This window comes from Doryrhamphus excisus, chromosome 3, assembly GCF_030265055.1.
Source record: "Doryrhamphus excisus isolate RoL2022-K1 chromosome 3, RoL_Dexc_1.0, whole genome shotgun sequence".
Classification (NCBI taxonomy): Eukaryota; Metazoa; Chordata; class Actinopteri; order Syngnathiformes; family Syngnathidae; genus Doryrhamphus; species Doryrhamphus excisus.
Window position 1 is genome coordinate 13,241,193 of NC_080468.1, and position 18,207 is coordinate 13,259,399.

The 18,207-nt window shown below is 38.7% G+C and overlaps 1 protein-coding gene across 1 annotated transcript in view; it reads right to left on the minus strand.

The window, feature by feature from the left end:
• Positions 1–7,606: 7,606 nt before the first annotated feature.
• The window catches only part of col6a1 (collagen, type VI, alpha 1), a 36,327-nt gene continuing 25,726 nt past the window's right edge, over positions 7,607–18,207 (minus strand). The window contains exons 27-35 of the mRNA XM_058067539.1: positions 17,273–17,308; positions 16,918–16,954; positions 16,656–16,664; positions 14,648–14,781; positions 14,253–14,359; positions 12,833–13,019; positions 12,581–12,752; positions 12,469–12,498; positions 7,607–10,597 (exon numbers count right to left, since the gene is read on the minus strand). Of these exons, the coding sequence (XP_057923522.1) occupies positions 9,993–10,597; positions 12,469–12,498; positions 12,581–12,752; positions 12,833–13,019; positions 14,253–14,359; positions 14,648–14,781; positions 16,656–16,664; positions 16,918–16,954; positions 17,273–17,308 (1,317 nt within the window). The 3' untranslated portion in view covers positions 7,607–9,992. The remainder of the gene's footprint in view (positions 10,598–12,468; positions 12,499–12,580; positions 12,753–12,832; positions 13,020–14,252; positions 14,360–14,647; positions 14,782–16,655; positions 16,665–16,917; positions 16,955–17,272; positions 17,309–18,207) is intronic.

An 18,207-nucleotide genomic window follows, 5' to 3' on the forward strand; every position in this document is an offset into this window, starting at 1 on the left:
GGAGCTTCTGCTTCTGCGCGCGCACCCAACCCGCCTCATCACAAATGTGGCTACTGTGGTAAGAAAGTGAGCCAAAGCTGAAGCTAAGAGGGTTAACCCCTTCACACACACACACACACACACACACACCTCAAAAATGCATTTCACACCGCAGACATTCTGTCATGTCCGCAGAAACATGAAGGCAAAGTTTAGGGGACATAAAGAGAGGACACGTCCCCCTGGGGGAGGAGGAGAAGGGGCTCAAAGTGTGGCCATTGGGTCATTTGTGGTGAAATAAATCATGAAAGAACTCGTCCTACTTAAAAAAAAAAAAAAAAAACATCAAAAGTTGAGGGAGGGGGGCACATAGGCGTAGTGTAATGAGAAAAATGTACCCAATAACTCAAAGCCGATGCTGACATGTTTGAATTCATAATTCATAATGTTTGTATTTAATGTTGTTTTTTTCCCACCCAACATCCAAAATAATAACAATAAATAAAAAACTAAAAAACTAAAAAACTAAAAAACTAAAAAACTAAAAAACTAAAAAAATAAAAAAATAAAAAAAATTAAAAAAAACTAAATAAATAATAATAAAAACATATAATAATAAATATAATAATAATATGAACTATTTACATTTAAATAAATATAAAAATATTTCAAAAACAACAAAAAATAAAATTAAGCAGTAAAATGTATAAAAATAAAATGTATATATCATTAAAACAAAAACAAAATTAAAAAATTGACAAAAATGTAAAAAAAAAACAATGAAATAACAAATAAAGACAATATAACAAAAAAGTAGACATTTTGATTGATAATAATAATAATAATATAACTTAATAACAATAATAACATATTATAATCATATGTGTTGTCACATACAGCACAAAGCTGACAAAGCATTTTACATTGTTTTTTTTTTACAAAATTTAATAATACTAATAACAATTTAAACTAAATATAAAAATTATACATTTAATGAAATATACAAATTAAATAATAAAAAACAAGATTTTTTTAAAAAGGGCAAAATATATTTATACAAAATGTTATATAAATATAACAAAAAAGTAGAAATCTTGATACAAATAAAATATAAATAAATAAATAAATAAATAAATAAATAAACAAACAAACAAACAAACAAACAAACAAACAAACAAACAAACAAACAAACAAACAAATAAATAAATAAATAAATAAATAAATAAATAAATAAATAATGCGCATTGTCACCTACACCACATGGCTGACAAAGTTTTTATTTTTAAAAACCTTACTGAAAATCAAAGAATGTTTTTTGTATTTTTGAATGTTTTTTGAATTTTGTAAAAAGGCAAAAAAAAAACTTTGTATATATATTTATTAAAGGCAAGCCTAGTTTTTATTATTATAGTTATTACGATCAACATATCAGCTATTTTTCTTTACATTTGGCCCTTTTTGCTCTTTAATTAGATGTCTACAATGTGCCGCGGGCCAATAAAAATCAAGCTGGGGACCCTTGAAGATGCTAAAGTAAAAAAAATGAGCAAAAGCGAGCGATTAGCAGTACGGCCCACCTGGATGTTTCTGTAGTCATGAAGTCCATGTGGTAAGAATATGAAAGAAAGAACACAGGATGAAAGGCAGACTGATGCTCCCACATCCACACTAAGGCCCCCTGGCCTGCGTCTGCTTGCAATTAGTTGTCAGAGTTAGAGAAGTTTATATTCGGGGTAAACACTGACAGATTGTCCTTGAACCTTCCCTCCGTGTTTACATGTATAGGTGCACTCCTCGTTGGCCCATTAGCATGTGCTCATGTGATGGCAGGCATGTTGTGAGGTCTTTTAGCGAGCCTCGGCATTTCACTTTCTGTCCCTGTAACGCATGTCCAAGTCCATTTTATTGCAACAGCTGCAGCAGCACGTGTTCCTTCCTGTCATATTGTACTATTGGCTTTGCAGCCACTCATGTTTTCACCCAGTCTGGAACACAAAGGGCAAAGGCGTTTACATGCTGGTCCACATGGAACCGACTTTTAATGTACTCATTTTTGGACCTCAGTTAGGGTTAGAGTAGGGTTAATGTTAGGTTTGGAGGATTAGGAGTTAGGGTCAGGGTAGGGTTAGGATTCGGTTTCGGATTCGGTTTCGGTTTAGTGTTAGGGGTTAGGAGTTAGGGTCAGGTTAGGTTTGGAGGATTAGGAGTTAGGGTTACGGTAGGGTTAGGATTCTAATTTGGATTCGGATTAGGTTTAGGTTTAGGTTTAGGTTAGGTTTAGTGTTAGGGGTTAGGGGTTGGATATGGTTAGGGTAGGGTTAACGTTCACGTTTGGGGTTAAGGTATCGGGGATAGGGGATAGGGTTAGGTTTGGAGGACTAGAAGTTAGGATTAGGATTAGGATTAGGATTAGGATTAGGATCAGGATTAGGATCAAGCTCAGAATCAGGATTAAGATCAGGATTAGGATCAGGATCAGATTAGGATTAGGATGAGGATCAGGATAAGAATTAGGATCAGAATTAGGATCAAGATCAGGATCAGATCAGGATTAGGATAAGGATCAGGATTAGGATTATAATTAGCATCAGTATTAGGACAAGGATCAAGATCAGGATCAGGGTTAGGATAAGGATCAGGATCAGAATTAGGATCAGGATCAGAATTAGGATCAGGATCAGATCAGGATTAGGCTCAAGATAAGGACCAGGATTAGGATCAGGATCAGGATCAGGATCAGGATCAGGATCAGGATCAGGATCAGATCAGGATTAGGATAAGGATCAGGATTAGGATTAGAATTAGCATCAGTATTAGGACAAGGATCAAGATCAGGATCAGGATTAGGATAAGGATCAGGATCAGGATCAGGATCAGGATTAGGATTAGAATTAGCATCAGTATTAGGACAAGGATCAAGATCAGGATCAGGATTAGGATCAGGGTTAGGATAAGGATCAGGATCAGAATTAGGATCAGGATTAGGATCAGAATTAGGATCAGAATTAGGATCAAGGTCAGATCAGATCAGGATTAGGATAAGGATCAAGATAAGGACCAGGATCAGGATCAGGATCAGGATCAGGATCAGGATCAGGATTAGGATAAGGATCAGGATAAGGATCAGGATTAGTAGAACTGTGAGTTGTTTTGAATATTTTTCTCTTATGATACTGAATTCCATTCAACAAATGATCAGATCTACCTCATGTTTATAGTAGCACACTCCTTCATATCTCAGCTGCATGTTTTTATATCTCCTCAAAGGACAATACTCACTAAATTTATGATTCATCGTCTGAGGAAAATTGTCTAAAAGTCAGAAGTGTGAGAACTGAGAACCATTGTTCTTGGATATGGAATTCACCAGAGCGTCAGAGGTTGTTACTGGAATCTTTATGATGACATCATGGATCTGGTGGTTGTTAGACACCTCGAGTTCTCAAAATGGGTTCAGGGTGGGTCCACCATATCACCTTTACCCTCTTGGGGGGGGGGGGGGGGTAACTGTACTCTGTTGTGCCTCCACAATGTCGCAGAAGCACTCATGCAGCCCCAGATGATGAAGCTATCACCACCACCATGCTAGCCTGTAGGCAGAAGACACAATTATCTTGGTGCTCACTTTTGTTGCCAGATAGGCATAATAATAGCTGTGAAATGAGAAGATGGACATAAGTGTTATAAGCTGTCAGTGATACGTTTGAGTTTTCTCATTTTGACAGAAAACTCAGCTACAGCGATAACCACACCAAAAAAAAACAGCTCGACATCGTTTTTACAGAAAGAACCTTGTAACGCCCTCATTGACAGATATGGCAACCGAGGAGGAGAAAGGATGAGGAGGCCAGCTGGTCACCACTCAATCTCCCCTCTGTCTCAGCCCGTGGAAAAGTTTTCCCTTAAAAAGCGAAGAAGAGGGGAGTGGATGTGCTTGGGACGGAGGAATAAAGCGGTGGAAGGGGGTGGGGGGGTGTTCTGGTCTCTCTTAAAACCGTGACTCATAAAAAAGGAATGGCCCTCCCTCCCAAATAAGAGTAAACCAGCCTCCCTCGCTCGTTCTCACAAATGCTCTCTCAGTTTTTACGTTTTTTTTCTTAAATTTCTTTCATATGCATCAAGAAGGCTTTTCAGTTCAGGGGGATTTCTGTATAATCTGTCCCAGAATCATAAACATCTCCAGAATCACTCAATTCCATAGAACATCACGTCTGTGCACAGAATGAGACAAAACCTTCACCTTGGAGATGCTGAGATGTTTTCCAGAGTGTCTCCTGTGTGTAAAAAACTGAGATTTAGTTGTAAACTTGTGATAATCCACCATATACTCCCCTTTACCTTGTTTCTGTTCGGAATCTCTGATCTCATGTTCTCCAGATGTGCTTTCTGCTGAGGAAAAGCAGCTGAGAGTCGTTATCTCGTCGTGCACACGCTCCGTGCGCAGGTCCCATGTGTTCAACTTATGTCAGTCGCTCTGAAAGCTCGGTCTTGCTGAGGTCTGAGAGCCATCCCCAAAAAGGCCTCCGTGCAGGACTTAGAAAACAGGAGGAAGTGAAGTCTCAGGAAACATCTCTGTGGGCCAAGACAAATTTCAAAGGAACGGTTTCTCATATGCAAACACAGAGACGCACAGAAAACATCACCGACGAGTGTCACCTTCACTTCCGCTGGAATTGTACGTCGGTATCAGTGTGAACTTTTAACTTTTAACATCAAACATACGTCGCGCTTGAGAGAACAAGAATATATGTAAATAAGTGTCGGGCATAATCTTCTTCTCCCATTCCATGTGGAAGTGGTAAGCGTTTTTTTTTACTGTATCGTAACTAAATTGTGTTACACATGAAGTTCTCCTCCCATTCCATGTGGAAGTGGTAAGCGTTTTTTTTTACTGTATCGTAACTGTATTGTGTTAAACATGAAGTTCTCCTCCCATTCCATGAAGAAGTGGTACTACCTTTTCTCTAACATGTCGGGCATGGTGTTCTCCTCCCATTCTGTGTAGAAGTGGTAAGGTTTTTTTTTACTGTATCATAACTGTATTGTGTTAAACATGAAGTTCTCCTCTCATTCCGTGTGGAAGTGGTAAGTTTTTTTTCAGTCTGTCATGTCGGACATGAAGTTCTCCTCTCATTCCATGTGGAAGTGGTAAGTTTTTTTCATTCTGTTGTGTCAGACATTAAGTTATCCTCCCATTCTGTGTGGAAGTGGTAAGTTTTTCAGTCTATCATGTCAGACATGAAGTTCTCCTCTCATTCCATGTGGAAGTGGTATGTTTTTTTTATTCTGTTGTGTCAGACATTAAGTTGTCCTCCCATTCCATGTGGAAGTGGTAAGGTTTTTTTTTACTGTATCATAACTGAATTGTGTTACACATGAAGTTCACCTCCCATTCCATGTGGAAGTGGTAATTTTTTTTCCATTCTATCATGCCGGATATAAAGTTCTCCTCTCATTCCATGTGGAAGTGGTAATTTTTTCACTCTATTGTATCAGACATAAAGTTCTCCTCCCATTCCATGTGGAAGTGGTACTTCTTTTTTTCTAACATGTCGGACATGATCTTCTTCTCCCATTCCTTGTGGAAGTGGTAAGTTTTTTTTCATTTTACCATGTCGGGCATGAAGTTCTCCTCCCATTCCGTGTGGAAGTGGTAAGGTTTGTTTTTTACTGTATCGTAACTGAATTGTGTCACACATGAAGTTCTCCTCCCATTCCATGTGGAAGTGGTAATTTTTTTCCCCATTCTATCATGCCGGACATAAAGTTCTCCTCTTATTCCATGTGGAAGTGGTAAGTTTTTTTTTCACTCTGTTGTGTCAGACATGAAGTTCTCCTCCCATTCCTTGTGATCGTGGTACTTCTTTTTCTCCATCGTGATGGACATAATCTTCTTCTCCCATTCCTTGAGGAAGCGGTAAGTTTTTTTCATTTTATCATGTCGGGCATGAAGTTCTCCTCCAATTCTGTGGGAAGCAGTAAGGTAAGTCTTGCATCTGTCCCTCAAAAGGCAAACTAATAGTCTTTGAGTCCTAACCAAGGAGGTCAAAGGTTAATTATGGAGGACATGAAGGTGGTGTTGAGTCGAGGTGTCGCTGAACGGACAGGTGTTGGCCCGCACATCTGTTTAGAGGAGACTACAAAACCAAAAGTACGCATTTTTAAAGGTTGGAATTTCTCTTGAAAATAAATCATTTAGTGAAAAAAAAAACGCTGACACAAGCAGTTATGAATACTCTTCAGTGGCAGAAAGTATTGCTATTTTGTGGTCAACTATTGTTAGTCAAAGCATATGGAAATACAAGTGATATCTATGTAGTATTATCTTTACACCAGCATGAAAGTTCTCCTCCCATTTCATGTGGAAGTGGTAAGTTTTTTTCACTGTATCATGCCACACAGGAAGTTTTCCTCCTATTCTGTGTGGAAGTGGTATGTTTTTTTTACTGTATCGTAACTGTATTGTGTTACACATGATGTTCTCCTCCCATTCCGTGTGGAAGTGGTAAGTTTTTTTCACTGTGTCATGTCACACAGAAAGTTCTCCTCCTATTCTGTGTGGAAGTGGTCTGTTTTTTTTTACTGTATCGTAACTGTATTGTGTTAAAAATGATGTTCTCCTCCCATTCCGTGTGGAAGTGGTAAGTTTTTTTACTGTATCATGTCGCACACAAGTTTTCCTACTTTTCCGTGTGGAAGTGGTAATTTTTTTTACTGTATCGTAACTGTATTGTGTTACACATGATGTTCTCCTTCCATTCCGTGTGGAAGTGGTAAGTGTTTTTTCACTGTATCGTGTCACACAGGAAGTTCTATTCCGTGTGGAAGTGGTATGTTTTTTTATTGTATCGTAACTGTATTGTGTTACACATGATGTTCTCCTCCCATTTCATGTGGAAGTGGTATATTTTCTTCACTGTATCGTGTCACACAGAAAGTTCTCCTCCTATTCCGTGTGGAAGTGGTACGTTTTTTTTTACTGTATCGTAACTGTATTGTGTTAGACATGATGTTCTCCTCCCATTCCATGTGGAAGTGGTAAGTTCTTTTCATTCTACCATGTCGAACATGAAGTTCTCCTCCCATTCCATGTGGAAGTGGTAAGTTTAGTATTTTTGAATATTTTGACTTTAACATGTTTGTTTTGAATTTTCAAAATATTTCAATTAAAAAACAGATTTTTTTATTAAATATTTCAATATTACAAGTTTATTCTTGTAATATTGTGGCGCTTTTTTAAAATATTTTGACTTCAGCATAAAATTACACTCCCAAAAAACTCAATTAAATCATCTTCTAAATGAAGTATTTTTTTAAAAAATATTTCAACATTGTGTGACTACAACAACGTTTTTTTCCTCATGATATTATGATGTTATTCACGAATAATTACGACTTTTTCCTCATTAGAGTGCAACTTTTTTCTTGTAATATTTTGACTTAATACTGCTGATTTTTCCATTGTTGTTTTCTTGTTAGATTATATTTCTAAAAAAATGTTTTTTCTAAAAAAAAAAAAAATTTAGAATGTGCTGCAAGCCAATAAAAAACCAGCAACATGCTGCAAAAAAAGCTACTAAAATACTAAATAAGTGTGAGAAAAGACATTTTAGTGTAGCAACCTTTATTGAAGAATCACTTTCAACATTCCTTCTTTACATGACTAAAGGCTGCCACACTTGGACTAATAGCACCACAGGTAAGGACGACTGCACAGCCACCATTTTTTTTTTTTTTGGTAATTATTCCTGGATGGCTTTTACGAAGTGGGTGGCTTTCTGAGAGGAATCCTGCTCGGTTCTTTTCCAGCCTTCAACCATGATGACAGATGTTTTCCTAACTCACTAATGAAATACGAAGGAGTGTTTATGTGTGTGTGTGTTTGACAGAGTCTTCTCAAGCCGCGCAGAAATTATACAGCAGGTTTGTGTCGCTCTGTCATCCTAACAATCACTCCAGGAGTGTATCGAAGGCACCTCTGCACTCATGGAAATCTTGGCACACACACACACATATACATACGTACGTACGTAGGTATGATGGCACATGTGGCGCCCAGCTGCTCTCATTAGTAACAGGTGAGGTGCTGATGGGATTTAAGAGGTCACATGATGTCACATACTTCTCACTTTGGTAATTTAATACAGACTTTAAAGTCATTTTTCATTTTAGGAATATCTCTTAATCTACAGTTGAAGGGAGTTTTTTTAAAGGGTGATCAAATTCATAATCATTTTAATACAAATTCTGTCTATAAAATTGTGACCCCAACTAGTCTGACCCCCCGGGATTGTGTCCACAAATGAGAGCAGAGTAGCGCTAGCCATCGAGCTCTTTAAGAATTACCCGCACAGCATACTGGAGGCTCGGGGTTTTAGCATATTAGCTAAAAGGTGCACACACAACAAGCTGATAACTCAGGTTTTTAACCTATTGGCTAAAAGCTGGATGATTTTCGGGCTTTTAGCTCAATGGCTAGCACTGCTAGCATGCCCGTAAACATAACCAGGGTCAACAGATGAAAATCGAGCCACGTTGGACAACAGGTTGACAACTCAGGTTTTTATCTCGTTGGCTAAAACCCGAATTATGACCACCTTTTGGGGTTTTTAGCTCATTGGCTAGCGCTGCTAGCACGCCCGTGGACATAACCAGGGTCCACAGATGAGAATAGAGCCAGCTGGACAACAGGTTGACAACTCAGATTTTTATCTCGTTGGCTAAAACCCAAATTATGACCACCTTTTTGGGCTTTTAGCTCATTGGCTAGCGCTGCTAGCAAGCCCGGAGACATAACCCGGGTCCACGGATGATAATAGAGCCGCGCTGGACAACAGGTTCACAAGTTAGGTTTTTATCTCGTTGCCTAAAATCCGGATGATGACTGCCTTTTTGGGCTTTTAGCTCAATGGCTAGCGCCGCTAGCATGCCGATAGACATAACCAGTGTCCACAGATGAGAATAGAGCCGTGCTGGACAACAGGTTGACAACTCAGGTTTTTATCTTGTTGGCTAAAATCCGGATGATGACTGCCTTTTTGGGTTTTTAGCTCATTGGCTAGCGCTGCAAACATGCCCGTGGACATAACCAGGGTCCACAGATGAGAATAGAGCTGCGCTGGACAACAGGTTCACAAGTGAGGTTTTTATCTTGTTGGCTAGAAGCCGGATGATGAGCTGCGTTTTTGGGCTTTTAGCTCAATGGCTAGCGCTGCAAACATACCCATAAACATAACCAGGGTCCGCAGATGAGAATAGAGCCGTGCTGGACAACAGGTTGACAACTCAGATTTTTATCTCGTTGGCTAAAATCTGGATGATGACTGCCTTGTTGGGGTTTTAGCTCAATGGCTAGCGCTGCTAGCGTGCCAGTAGACATAATCAGGGTCCACAGATGAAAATAAAGCCGGTTCACAAGTCAGGTTTTTATCTCATTGGCTAGACGCCGGATGATGAGCTGCGTTTTTGGGCTTTTAGCAACAAACATACCCGTGGACAAACCAGGTTCCACAGATGATTCTAGAGCCGCGCTGGACAACAGGTTGACAGCTCAGCTGTTTAGCTCGTCACATAAAAGCCAGAGAATGAGTTGTCTGCTTGGGCTTTTATCTCGATGGCTAGCGCTCCTCTACTCTAATCAGCGGAGACCGGTTCAATCCCAGCTTGGACTCTTCGCTCATCGGCTACTCTCATCTGTGCGATCCTCGGGCATGTGCGGGGCAGACTAGTCGGGTTACAAATGGAACATAGCCAATCTTTTGCCACTTGGGAGAACTTTATCCTGATTAAGATCTCAAAGGCAGCAATTTTCCTTGGTTTACAATCCAAACATGGTTTAGGTTATCATCCACCGTTACGGTCTAATGAGCTGACCCCCCCACGGGGTCTTGGTGGTCTGTAAAAAAAAAAAAATCGATTTCTGCTTTGTTGTGAGACTTCTTAAAAAAACAGTGTATGGTAAATGAGTGACTATTCATAATGGGACTAAAAATCTAAAGAGTTGTTCCAGTCCTTCAGGGCATGGAAACCCTCCTGGAGACGGTTTGGTGGAAGACCCCGCGGAGCAGCGAGGGGTAGTCTGCCACACGGAACAGGTGGCGTTGGGCGTAGTTGATGTTGTCGCGTTGCCCCCTGCTCACCAGTATACGCAGGTTGACCTCGTTGACCTGGCTGCCCACCGCGATGACAAAGAGCTCCAATCCGGCGTCCGCCAGCTCGCGGACGCGTTTTTCCAGAACGGCTTTGGTGACGGCTTGAGACCTGCCGTCGGAGAACAACACCACCTTCCTCTTGTTTCCTGCTGCGTCCCCGCGGCTCGGGAGGTTCTTGATGGCAAAGTCCATGGCCTCCAGCACGTTGGTGCCGTCGTTTTGGAACGCCATCTCGTTGATGTAATACGACAACAGGGTCATGTTGGTCGTCAGGGCTTGCTCCATGCGGGGGCTGCGGCTGTACTGGCCCAGCGCCACTCGCACGTTGGCGCCTCTCTGCCGCTCCGCGTTGAGGAAGCGCTCAGCCAAGCGTTGCACGAAGGTCTTACTTAAGTCAAAGTTCTTCTGGCCCACGCTAGCTGAGCTGTCCATCATCACCAGGATGTCATTATTCTGAGTGAAGGAGACTGCAACACACCATCATCAGCTCAATCAACTCAATAGTCCAGGCAAGGAGGAATAACGCATGCTAACACTTTATCATAAGCTAGACTAAATGACAGGAGTTACTGAGGAATCATGCATGGGGAACCCCTGACTACTACTCATTAGTTCCTCAGTAACCACTCTAAATTTATGTGTTTTAGTCATTAGCTCCTCATTAGTTCTTCATTAGTTCTCAGTAACCACTCTAAATGTATGTGCCTTAGTCATTAGCTCCTCGGTAACCACTCTAAATATGTGTTTTATGTGGTTCCTCAGTAACCACTCTAAATGTATGTGCTCTAGTCATTAGCTCCTCAGTAACCACTCTAAATATATGGACTTTAGTAGTTAGCGCCTCATTAGTTCTTCATGAGTTCCTCAGTAACCACTCTAAATGTACATGTTCTATGTGGTTCCTCAGTAACCACTCAAATGTATGTGCTTTTATGTGGTTCACCAGTTACCACTCAACATTTATGTGCTTTAGCCATTATCTCCTCAGTAACCACTCCTCATGAGTTCGTCATTAGTTCTCAGTAACCACTCTAAATGTATGTGTTCTATGTGGTTCCTCAGTAACCACTCTAAATGTATGTGCTTTAGTCATTAGCTCCTCAGTAACCACTCTAAATATAAGGACTTTCGTAATTAGCTCCTCATTAGTTCTTCATTAGTTCTCAGTAACCACTCTAAATGTATGTGCTTTTATGTGGTTCACCAGTTACCACTCAACATTTATGTGCTTTAGCCATTACCCCCTCGGTAACCACTCTAACTATGTGCGTTTTATGTGGTTCCTCAGCAACCACTCTAAATGTATGTGCTTTAGTCATTAGCTCCTCAGTAACCACTCTAAAAGTATGGACTTTAGTAGTTAGCTCCTCATTAGTTCTCAGTAACCACTCTAAATGTACGTGTTCTATGTGGTTCTTCAGTAACCACTCTAAATGCATGTGCTTTTATGTGGTTCACCAGTTACCACTCAACATTTATGTGCTTTAGCCATTACCTCCTCGGTAACCAAATATATGTGTTTTATGCGGTTCGTCAGTAACCACTCTAAATGTATGTGCTTTAGTCATTAGCTTCTCAGTAACCACTCTAAATGTATATGCTTTAGTCATTAGCTCCTAAGTAACCACTCTAAATGTATGGACTTTCGTAATTAGCTCCTCATTAGTTCTTCATTAGTTCCTCAGTAACCACTCTAAATGTATGTGCTTTAGTCATTATCTCCTTGTTAGTTCCTTGGTAATCACTCTAAATATGTGTTTTATGTGGTTCCTCAGTAACCACTCTAAATGTCAGTGCTTTAGTCATTAGCTCCTCATTAGTTCTTGTTAGTTCCTCAGTAACTACTCTTCACTACTCTACTCTTTTTTTCCAGTCTATCATCATATCATGAAGTTCCCCTCCCATTCAGTGTGGAAGTGGTACGTTTTTGGCGTCATAAGTTTAGATGAAATAAATTTGAGGCTAACTGGTTAGCTCCGCCCTCGATCCCCTGCAGAATAAGGTTGCACAATGTGATGTCAACAACGAATAAGGTGATTAGAGGCGTGTTATTTTGTGTCTAAATGGCTCTAATACTGTCAAAAAATGTATTGTCGGAAAATACTCCATTAACTGCTATAAACGAGGGATGCTTCAGCAAAAAAATACTAGGATTTTACTCCCAAGCTACATGGCCTTCCCCTTACACCTCATACTTCACAGCTGACAGCCCAAAGGGGTTTCGTTGAATATCCTCCTTGTTTACCACAAATCAGACAACTAGATTATAACCAATCAACATGAATATGTTTAAATATCGATACAGTGCTGTATGTAAAAAAAAAAAAAACAGACTTACTTGGGCACTTGTAGTCTGGGCACTTCTTATCTGGACGTGAGAACAACATATTTGATGTCAGTTTACTTTCACTTGCAAAGCACAGCATTGGTGTGTCATCTGGTTCTGGCACCTTGGCAGATTTTGGCTGTGAGGTTCTGCAGGAAGGTGTCATCCAGGAGCTCAGCAAAGTTGTCCAGGACAAAGGAAAATCCCGGCTTGGGATCACTTTGGCACACCAGATCTCCGAGCTGCTCCTGGTTGGGCTGACGGCCCGAGTAGTCCTTCACGCCCAAACCTCCCACCTGGAGACCGCCAGAGAAGTTGTTAGGCCTTGATGTCACGTGAGATTACCACGGGTGTAACCTCAGTGTGTGCAGCTCACCCGGATGTTTTTACCACAGAGAACGTTGAGAGGAACTCTGTCCCTGAGAATGTCGGAGCGTCCGTCGGTGAGAACGAGAACGACTCGGTTCTCCTGCCTCATGAGCTTGATAGTGTTGTCCAGAGCGAAGTTAAGAGCCTCGCCGGTGTAAGTGGCCTCGGCCAACCAGCGCAGATCTTTCACAGCCCTACACACACACACACACACACACGCATAAATTCCATTCCTCTAAATTGCACTTAGGACATGTAATTATGCCATGATATTGGTGATTTAAAAATATATATAATTAAATATATAAACAAATTCAACAAAATTAAAAATAAATCAAAATAAACACAACTTAAATAAAGGTGATAAAAATAATTTTAAACTCAAATAAAAACGGCTTTCACAAATTTCACAAATAATGAAAAATAAATAAAAATCAAAATAACTTAGTAAAAGTGTCAAAAATAATGACATATATTTAGATTAAAATGGCTTAAAAAGATATATTTTTACATTAAAATAAAATTATTCAAACAGAAGTGTTTAATTTTTTTTATTAAAAAATAAAACTGACCAAAATAAGCGTAAAAAATAATTTTAAATATATGAAAAATAAAGAAAAGTTCCAAAATAATAATAATAAAGACATTTAAATGTAAATGACAAATAAGTGTAAACCAAATACAAAAATAAATAAAATTACTTAAATCAAAGTGTAAAGAATAATAAAATTTATTTATAATTATTACTTTTTATTATTAAATTCTTATTTGTAATAAAAAAAAATCAATAAATAGTGTACAAAAACAATTTATTAAAATAAAAATGAATAAAAAACAGTAAAAAATTATTTTTAAAAAGAAAATAAAAATGCCTACAGTAAAAGTGGGTCGCGACTAAATGTATAGAATATGGTGGATTGCTGATGTTGACATTAAATTTGGTCATTTTTATGAAAAAATCGTGTCGTAGTACTGTCAACTTCCTTGTTATCGCCAGGCACCGTGACACGACATCACTACTGTCTTGTTACACCGTGACTTCCTGTTCAGTGCAAAGTAAGCATGGCAGTATCACAGTAACTACCAAAATGCACTCATTTTATTTATTTATTTTTTGTTATTTCATGTTAATGTGCTTTATTGTCATCAAAGTCAAGTCAAAACCAAATGAATCCAGAATCTCTGTTTGCTGAGAGAAAATTGTTTTGAAACCTGAACAAACCGGAGGTCAACCAGAGACTTGTGGTTGACCTTGAGGGTTTTTATATAGCGAAACCACGACAGTTTATTGCTATACTTATGACGCCATACTTCTAATGTTATGATTTCATTCACAAATGTGACTGAAACAACCGTGTTGTTGTGACGATGAGAAAAAGTAAAAAAAAATGGAAGCCGAGTGTGTGCATGTTTGCATGACAACTCACTGTTTAAACTCCGTGAGTGTAGCAACGTTGCTTCCCAGTTGGACGACCTCTTGGGCTTTGGAGCCGCTGTACTGCACAACACTCACTCTGGACTCATTACCTGCAAACTGCAGAGAGAGAAACACAGTTTTATCTGTTTGTTTTGTCTATCATCATGTTTTCTTCTGCCCCCGCCCTTCCTGGCTAATTACATCTAAACAGGAAGGGGGCGGAGGGGATCTGGAGAGACGAATGAGAGCCAGAAGATTTTTTTCTCATGAAGTTATTCCCCTCACATCTCCGAGGAAGCATTTTTTTTTTTTTCCTCAACACCGCAGTTAGAAGATACAATCCAATGTAAACAGACGACCACTGAGTAATTATGCATGTAATGAAAGTGAAATAAACAACATTACCTTGACCTGCTGGTCTTTAATCAACCTGTCTACAACGGTGATGATAAAGTCCTTGGCAAGAGCAAAGTTGGTAGAACCGATGCTCTCCGAGCTGTCTACGATGAAGGCCAAGTCCAGCGTTGCACATTTACATTCTGACGACACACACAACAAAATGAACACCGAAAAGCCTCCAGCCATGGCTAGAAATGATACAGCGACAGTGGAACCTCCTCGGACAAAGTTGTTATCATTTCAAAAATATATTCAAAAATAAATAAATAAATAAATATATATATATATATATATATATATATATATATATATATATATAGGCTGCACGGTGGTTGAGTGGTTAGTGCGCAGACCTCACAGCTAGGAGACCAGGGTTCAATTCCACCCTCGGCCATCTCTGTGTGGAGTTTGCATGTTCTCCCCGTGCATGCGTGGGTTTGCTCCGGGTACTCCGGTTTCCTCCCACATTCCAAAAACATGCTAGGTTAATTGGTGACTCCAAATTGTCCATAGGTATGAATGTGAGTGTGAATGGTTGTTTGTCTATATGTGCCCTGTGATTGGCTGGTCATCAGTCCAGGGTGTACCCCGCCTCTCGCCCAAAGACAGCTGGGATAGGCTCCAGCACCCCCGCGACCCTCGTGAGGAAAAGCGGTAGAAAATGAATGAATGAATGAATATATATATATATATATATATATATATATATATATATATATATATATATATATATATATATATATATCACATTTTTCGAAATTAAACTCCTTCTGTCGCGGCCATTTTAGATGGCACCTCCTCGGACAAAGTTGTTATCATTTCAAAAATATATATATAAAAAATATATATATAAATATATAAATAAATATATATTATTATTAAAAAAAAATATATATATATATATATAAATTATTCCACTCCAGCATACCTTAACTCATTCTATCACATTTTTCGAAATTAAACTCCTTCAGTAGCGGCCATTTTAGATGGCACCTCCTCGGACAAAGTTATCATCATTTCAAAAATATATAAAAAAAAAATAAAATAAAATAAAAAAATAAAATGAAAAAATATATATAAATATATATTATTATAAAAAATTATATACATATAAAAAATTATTCCACTCCAGCACACCTTAACTCATTCTATCACATTTTTCGAAATTAAACTCCTTCAGTAGCGGCCATTTTAGATGGCACCTCCTCGGACAAAGTTGTTATCATTTAAAAAAAAAAAAAAAAAAAATATATATATATATATATATATATATATATACATTATTCCACACCAGCACACCTTAACTCATTCTATCACATTTTTCTAAATTAAACTCTTTCAGTAGCGGCCATTTTAGATGGCACCTCCTCGGACAAAGTTGTTATCATTTCAAAAATATATTCAAAAAAAATATATTAAAAAAACCTAAACTACATGGGTATGTTTTTTTTTCTTTCTTTTTTTTTGTTCTTCTCGTTTCTTCTTTTTTTTTTCTTTCTTCTTTCCTTTTTGCCTTGGTTTGCATTAGCCTGCTCAGTTATGGTTTTGTTTACACTGCCATCTTGAATCACGCGCCTAAGATGAAATATTGCGATACTTGTACGTGATCCGTGGACTTTTTGATGATTAACCTAGCATGTTTTTGGAATGTGGGAGGAAACCGGAGTGCCCGGAGAAAACCCACGCATGCACGGAGAGAACATGCAAACTCCACACAGAGATGGCCGAGGGTGGAATTGAAGACTTTTTGATGATGAAAAACATAAATGTTCTCTGGCACTGACCAAGTGGTAGGGAGGACCCAACGGTAACAATCGGAATTGTTGATGTTGTGTATGGGTATTTAAAGTGCTGGACAATATCAGGATATCATGATATCGGTAAAAAAAAAAAAGAAGCCAATTTTAAGCATCTCTACTGTACAATATTGTGTTTGAACTAGAAATTGTACAACATGTGTTGCTTCTGACCTTGGAGGTTCCACTGTGACTGTGAACATTCTTTTAAAACTTACCACAACAAGCTGTGATTGGTTCCGAAATTCATGGAAAAACACACAAATCAGAACAAAGTTAATAAAGCCGACAGAAAAAAAAAAAACCCCAAAAGTCTGGATAACCTTAACATTCCTCGGGGTTCGATTGCACATATGGCTAATCAGGCCCCTGATTAGCTAACTGAAGGCATAGAAAAATGGGGTTGCATTTGTATATATAATATATATACATACACAGTATACAATATGTGTGTGTTAGTGCAAAAAAAAAAAAACTCACAGCAGAGCTTCATGATGATATCCAGAATTTCACATTCCTAAGAAGAGAGGCGGAGTTACCATATGGCAACACATTCCTAAATCACATTATATAACTTTTTCTATGGCAAAAAGAGCAGCTTAGGACAATTTAAAAAAATAAAAAAAAGTACAAAGGAAAACATGATGTTGCTATTTTACTGAGAGGACTGTTAGGTGAAAGGCTGGGGGGATTTGGGTATTCAGGAAATTGGATGTGTGCCTTTGGACGGAACATAGAGTATCACATTCAATTGGGAATTACAGCTAAGACTCTAAGTTTTGTGGATAATATGATGAGATTAAACGAACGGATTCTTCCGTTTTTTTATACTTACATCGGTTCCTGGAGGTCCAGGAGGGCCAGGAGGTCCCTAAAAGAGGAGATAAGGAGTTATAAAAGAGATAAGGAAACAATACTTTGACTGTTTTTTTCTATATTTTCTATTCTCAAGTGTCGCTTCTTCAGAAACCCAACTGAAATACTCCCACACCATTTATACCGACATGTGACTCCTCCAATCGTTCATCACTACAAGCACTTTTTCTCTTATTATTCTCTCAAATGGCAAAGAAGACGGCATCTGTTTTGGTTTAAGAGACCTTACACTCCACTTTAAGAGTTTTTTTCTCTCTCCAGTGTTTCTTACTTGCAACACAAAGAGACAATTCCATGGTTTTTTGAGTGCAGACACGATGCAGGCAGAGATATGCTGAACACACACACACACAAGTCCGAGACAGGCGGCGATGTGGGTGGAGCGGAGTGTGGAAAGTAACAGCTCGAGTCAGAGCAGATGATGGTTTTATTTGCGGAACATGCATCCAAACATATGGTTATATTTAGACACATTCCTTGGGTTTTTACATTGTTCTTTTTTTGGGGGGGAAAAAATACAGGGATTGCAGAATTTTTCCAATTTAAAATGAGCCAACTTCAAGTGGTTATGTTTTTATATGTTGTTGCAGGCGGTTTTTTATGTTATGCTCAGTGGTGAGGAGTAGCTGTGTGGCATTTAGTCACGGCCTGTCAATGGAATCGACGGCAAGTCAGCAAAAATACTGTAATACTCACTAAAAGCATGACTAGTAGACTTTTACTGCAATAGAAAGGCATTTTTTTAGGGGTCTAAAACAGCAAAGGCTAGAGGCCGCCTGCACAAATCAACAATCCGACAACAAAATAGAACCAGGTTTAAGTGTTTCCTGTCTGCAACGCAACATCATCTGGCAAAATGAGATGAAAGCCATTTAAAAACATCCAAGTATGCTT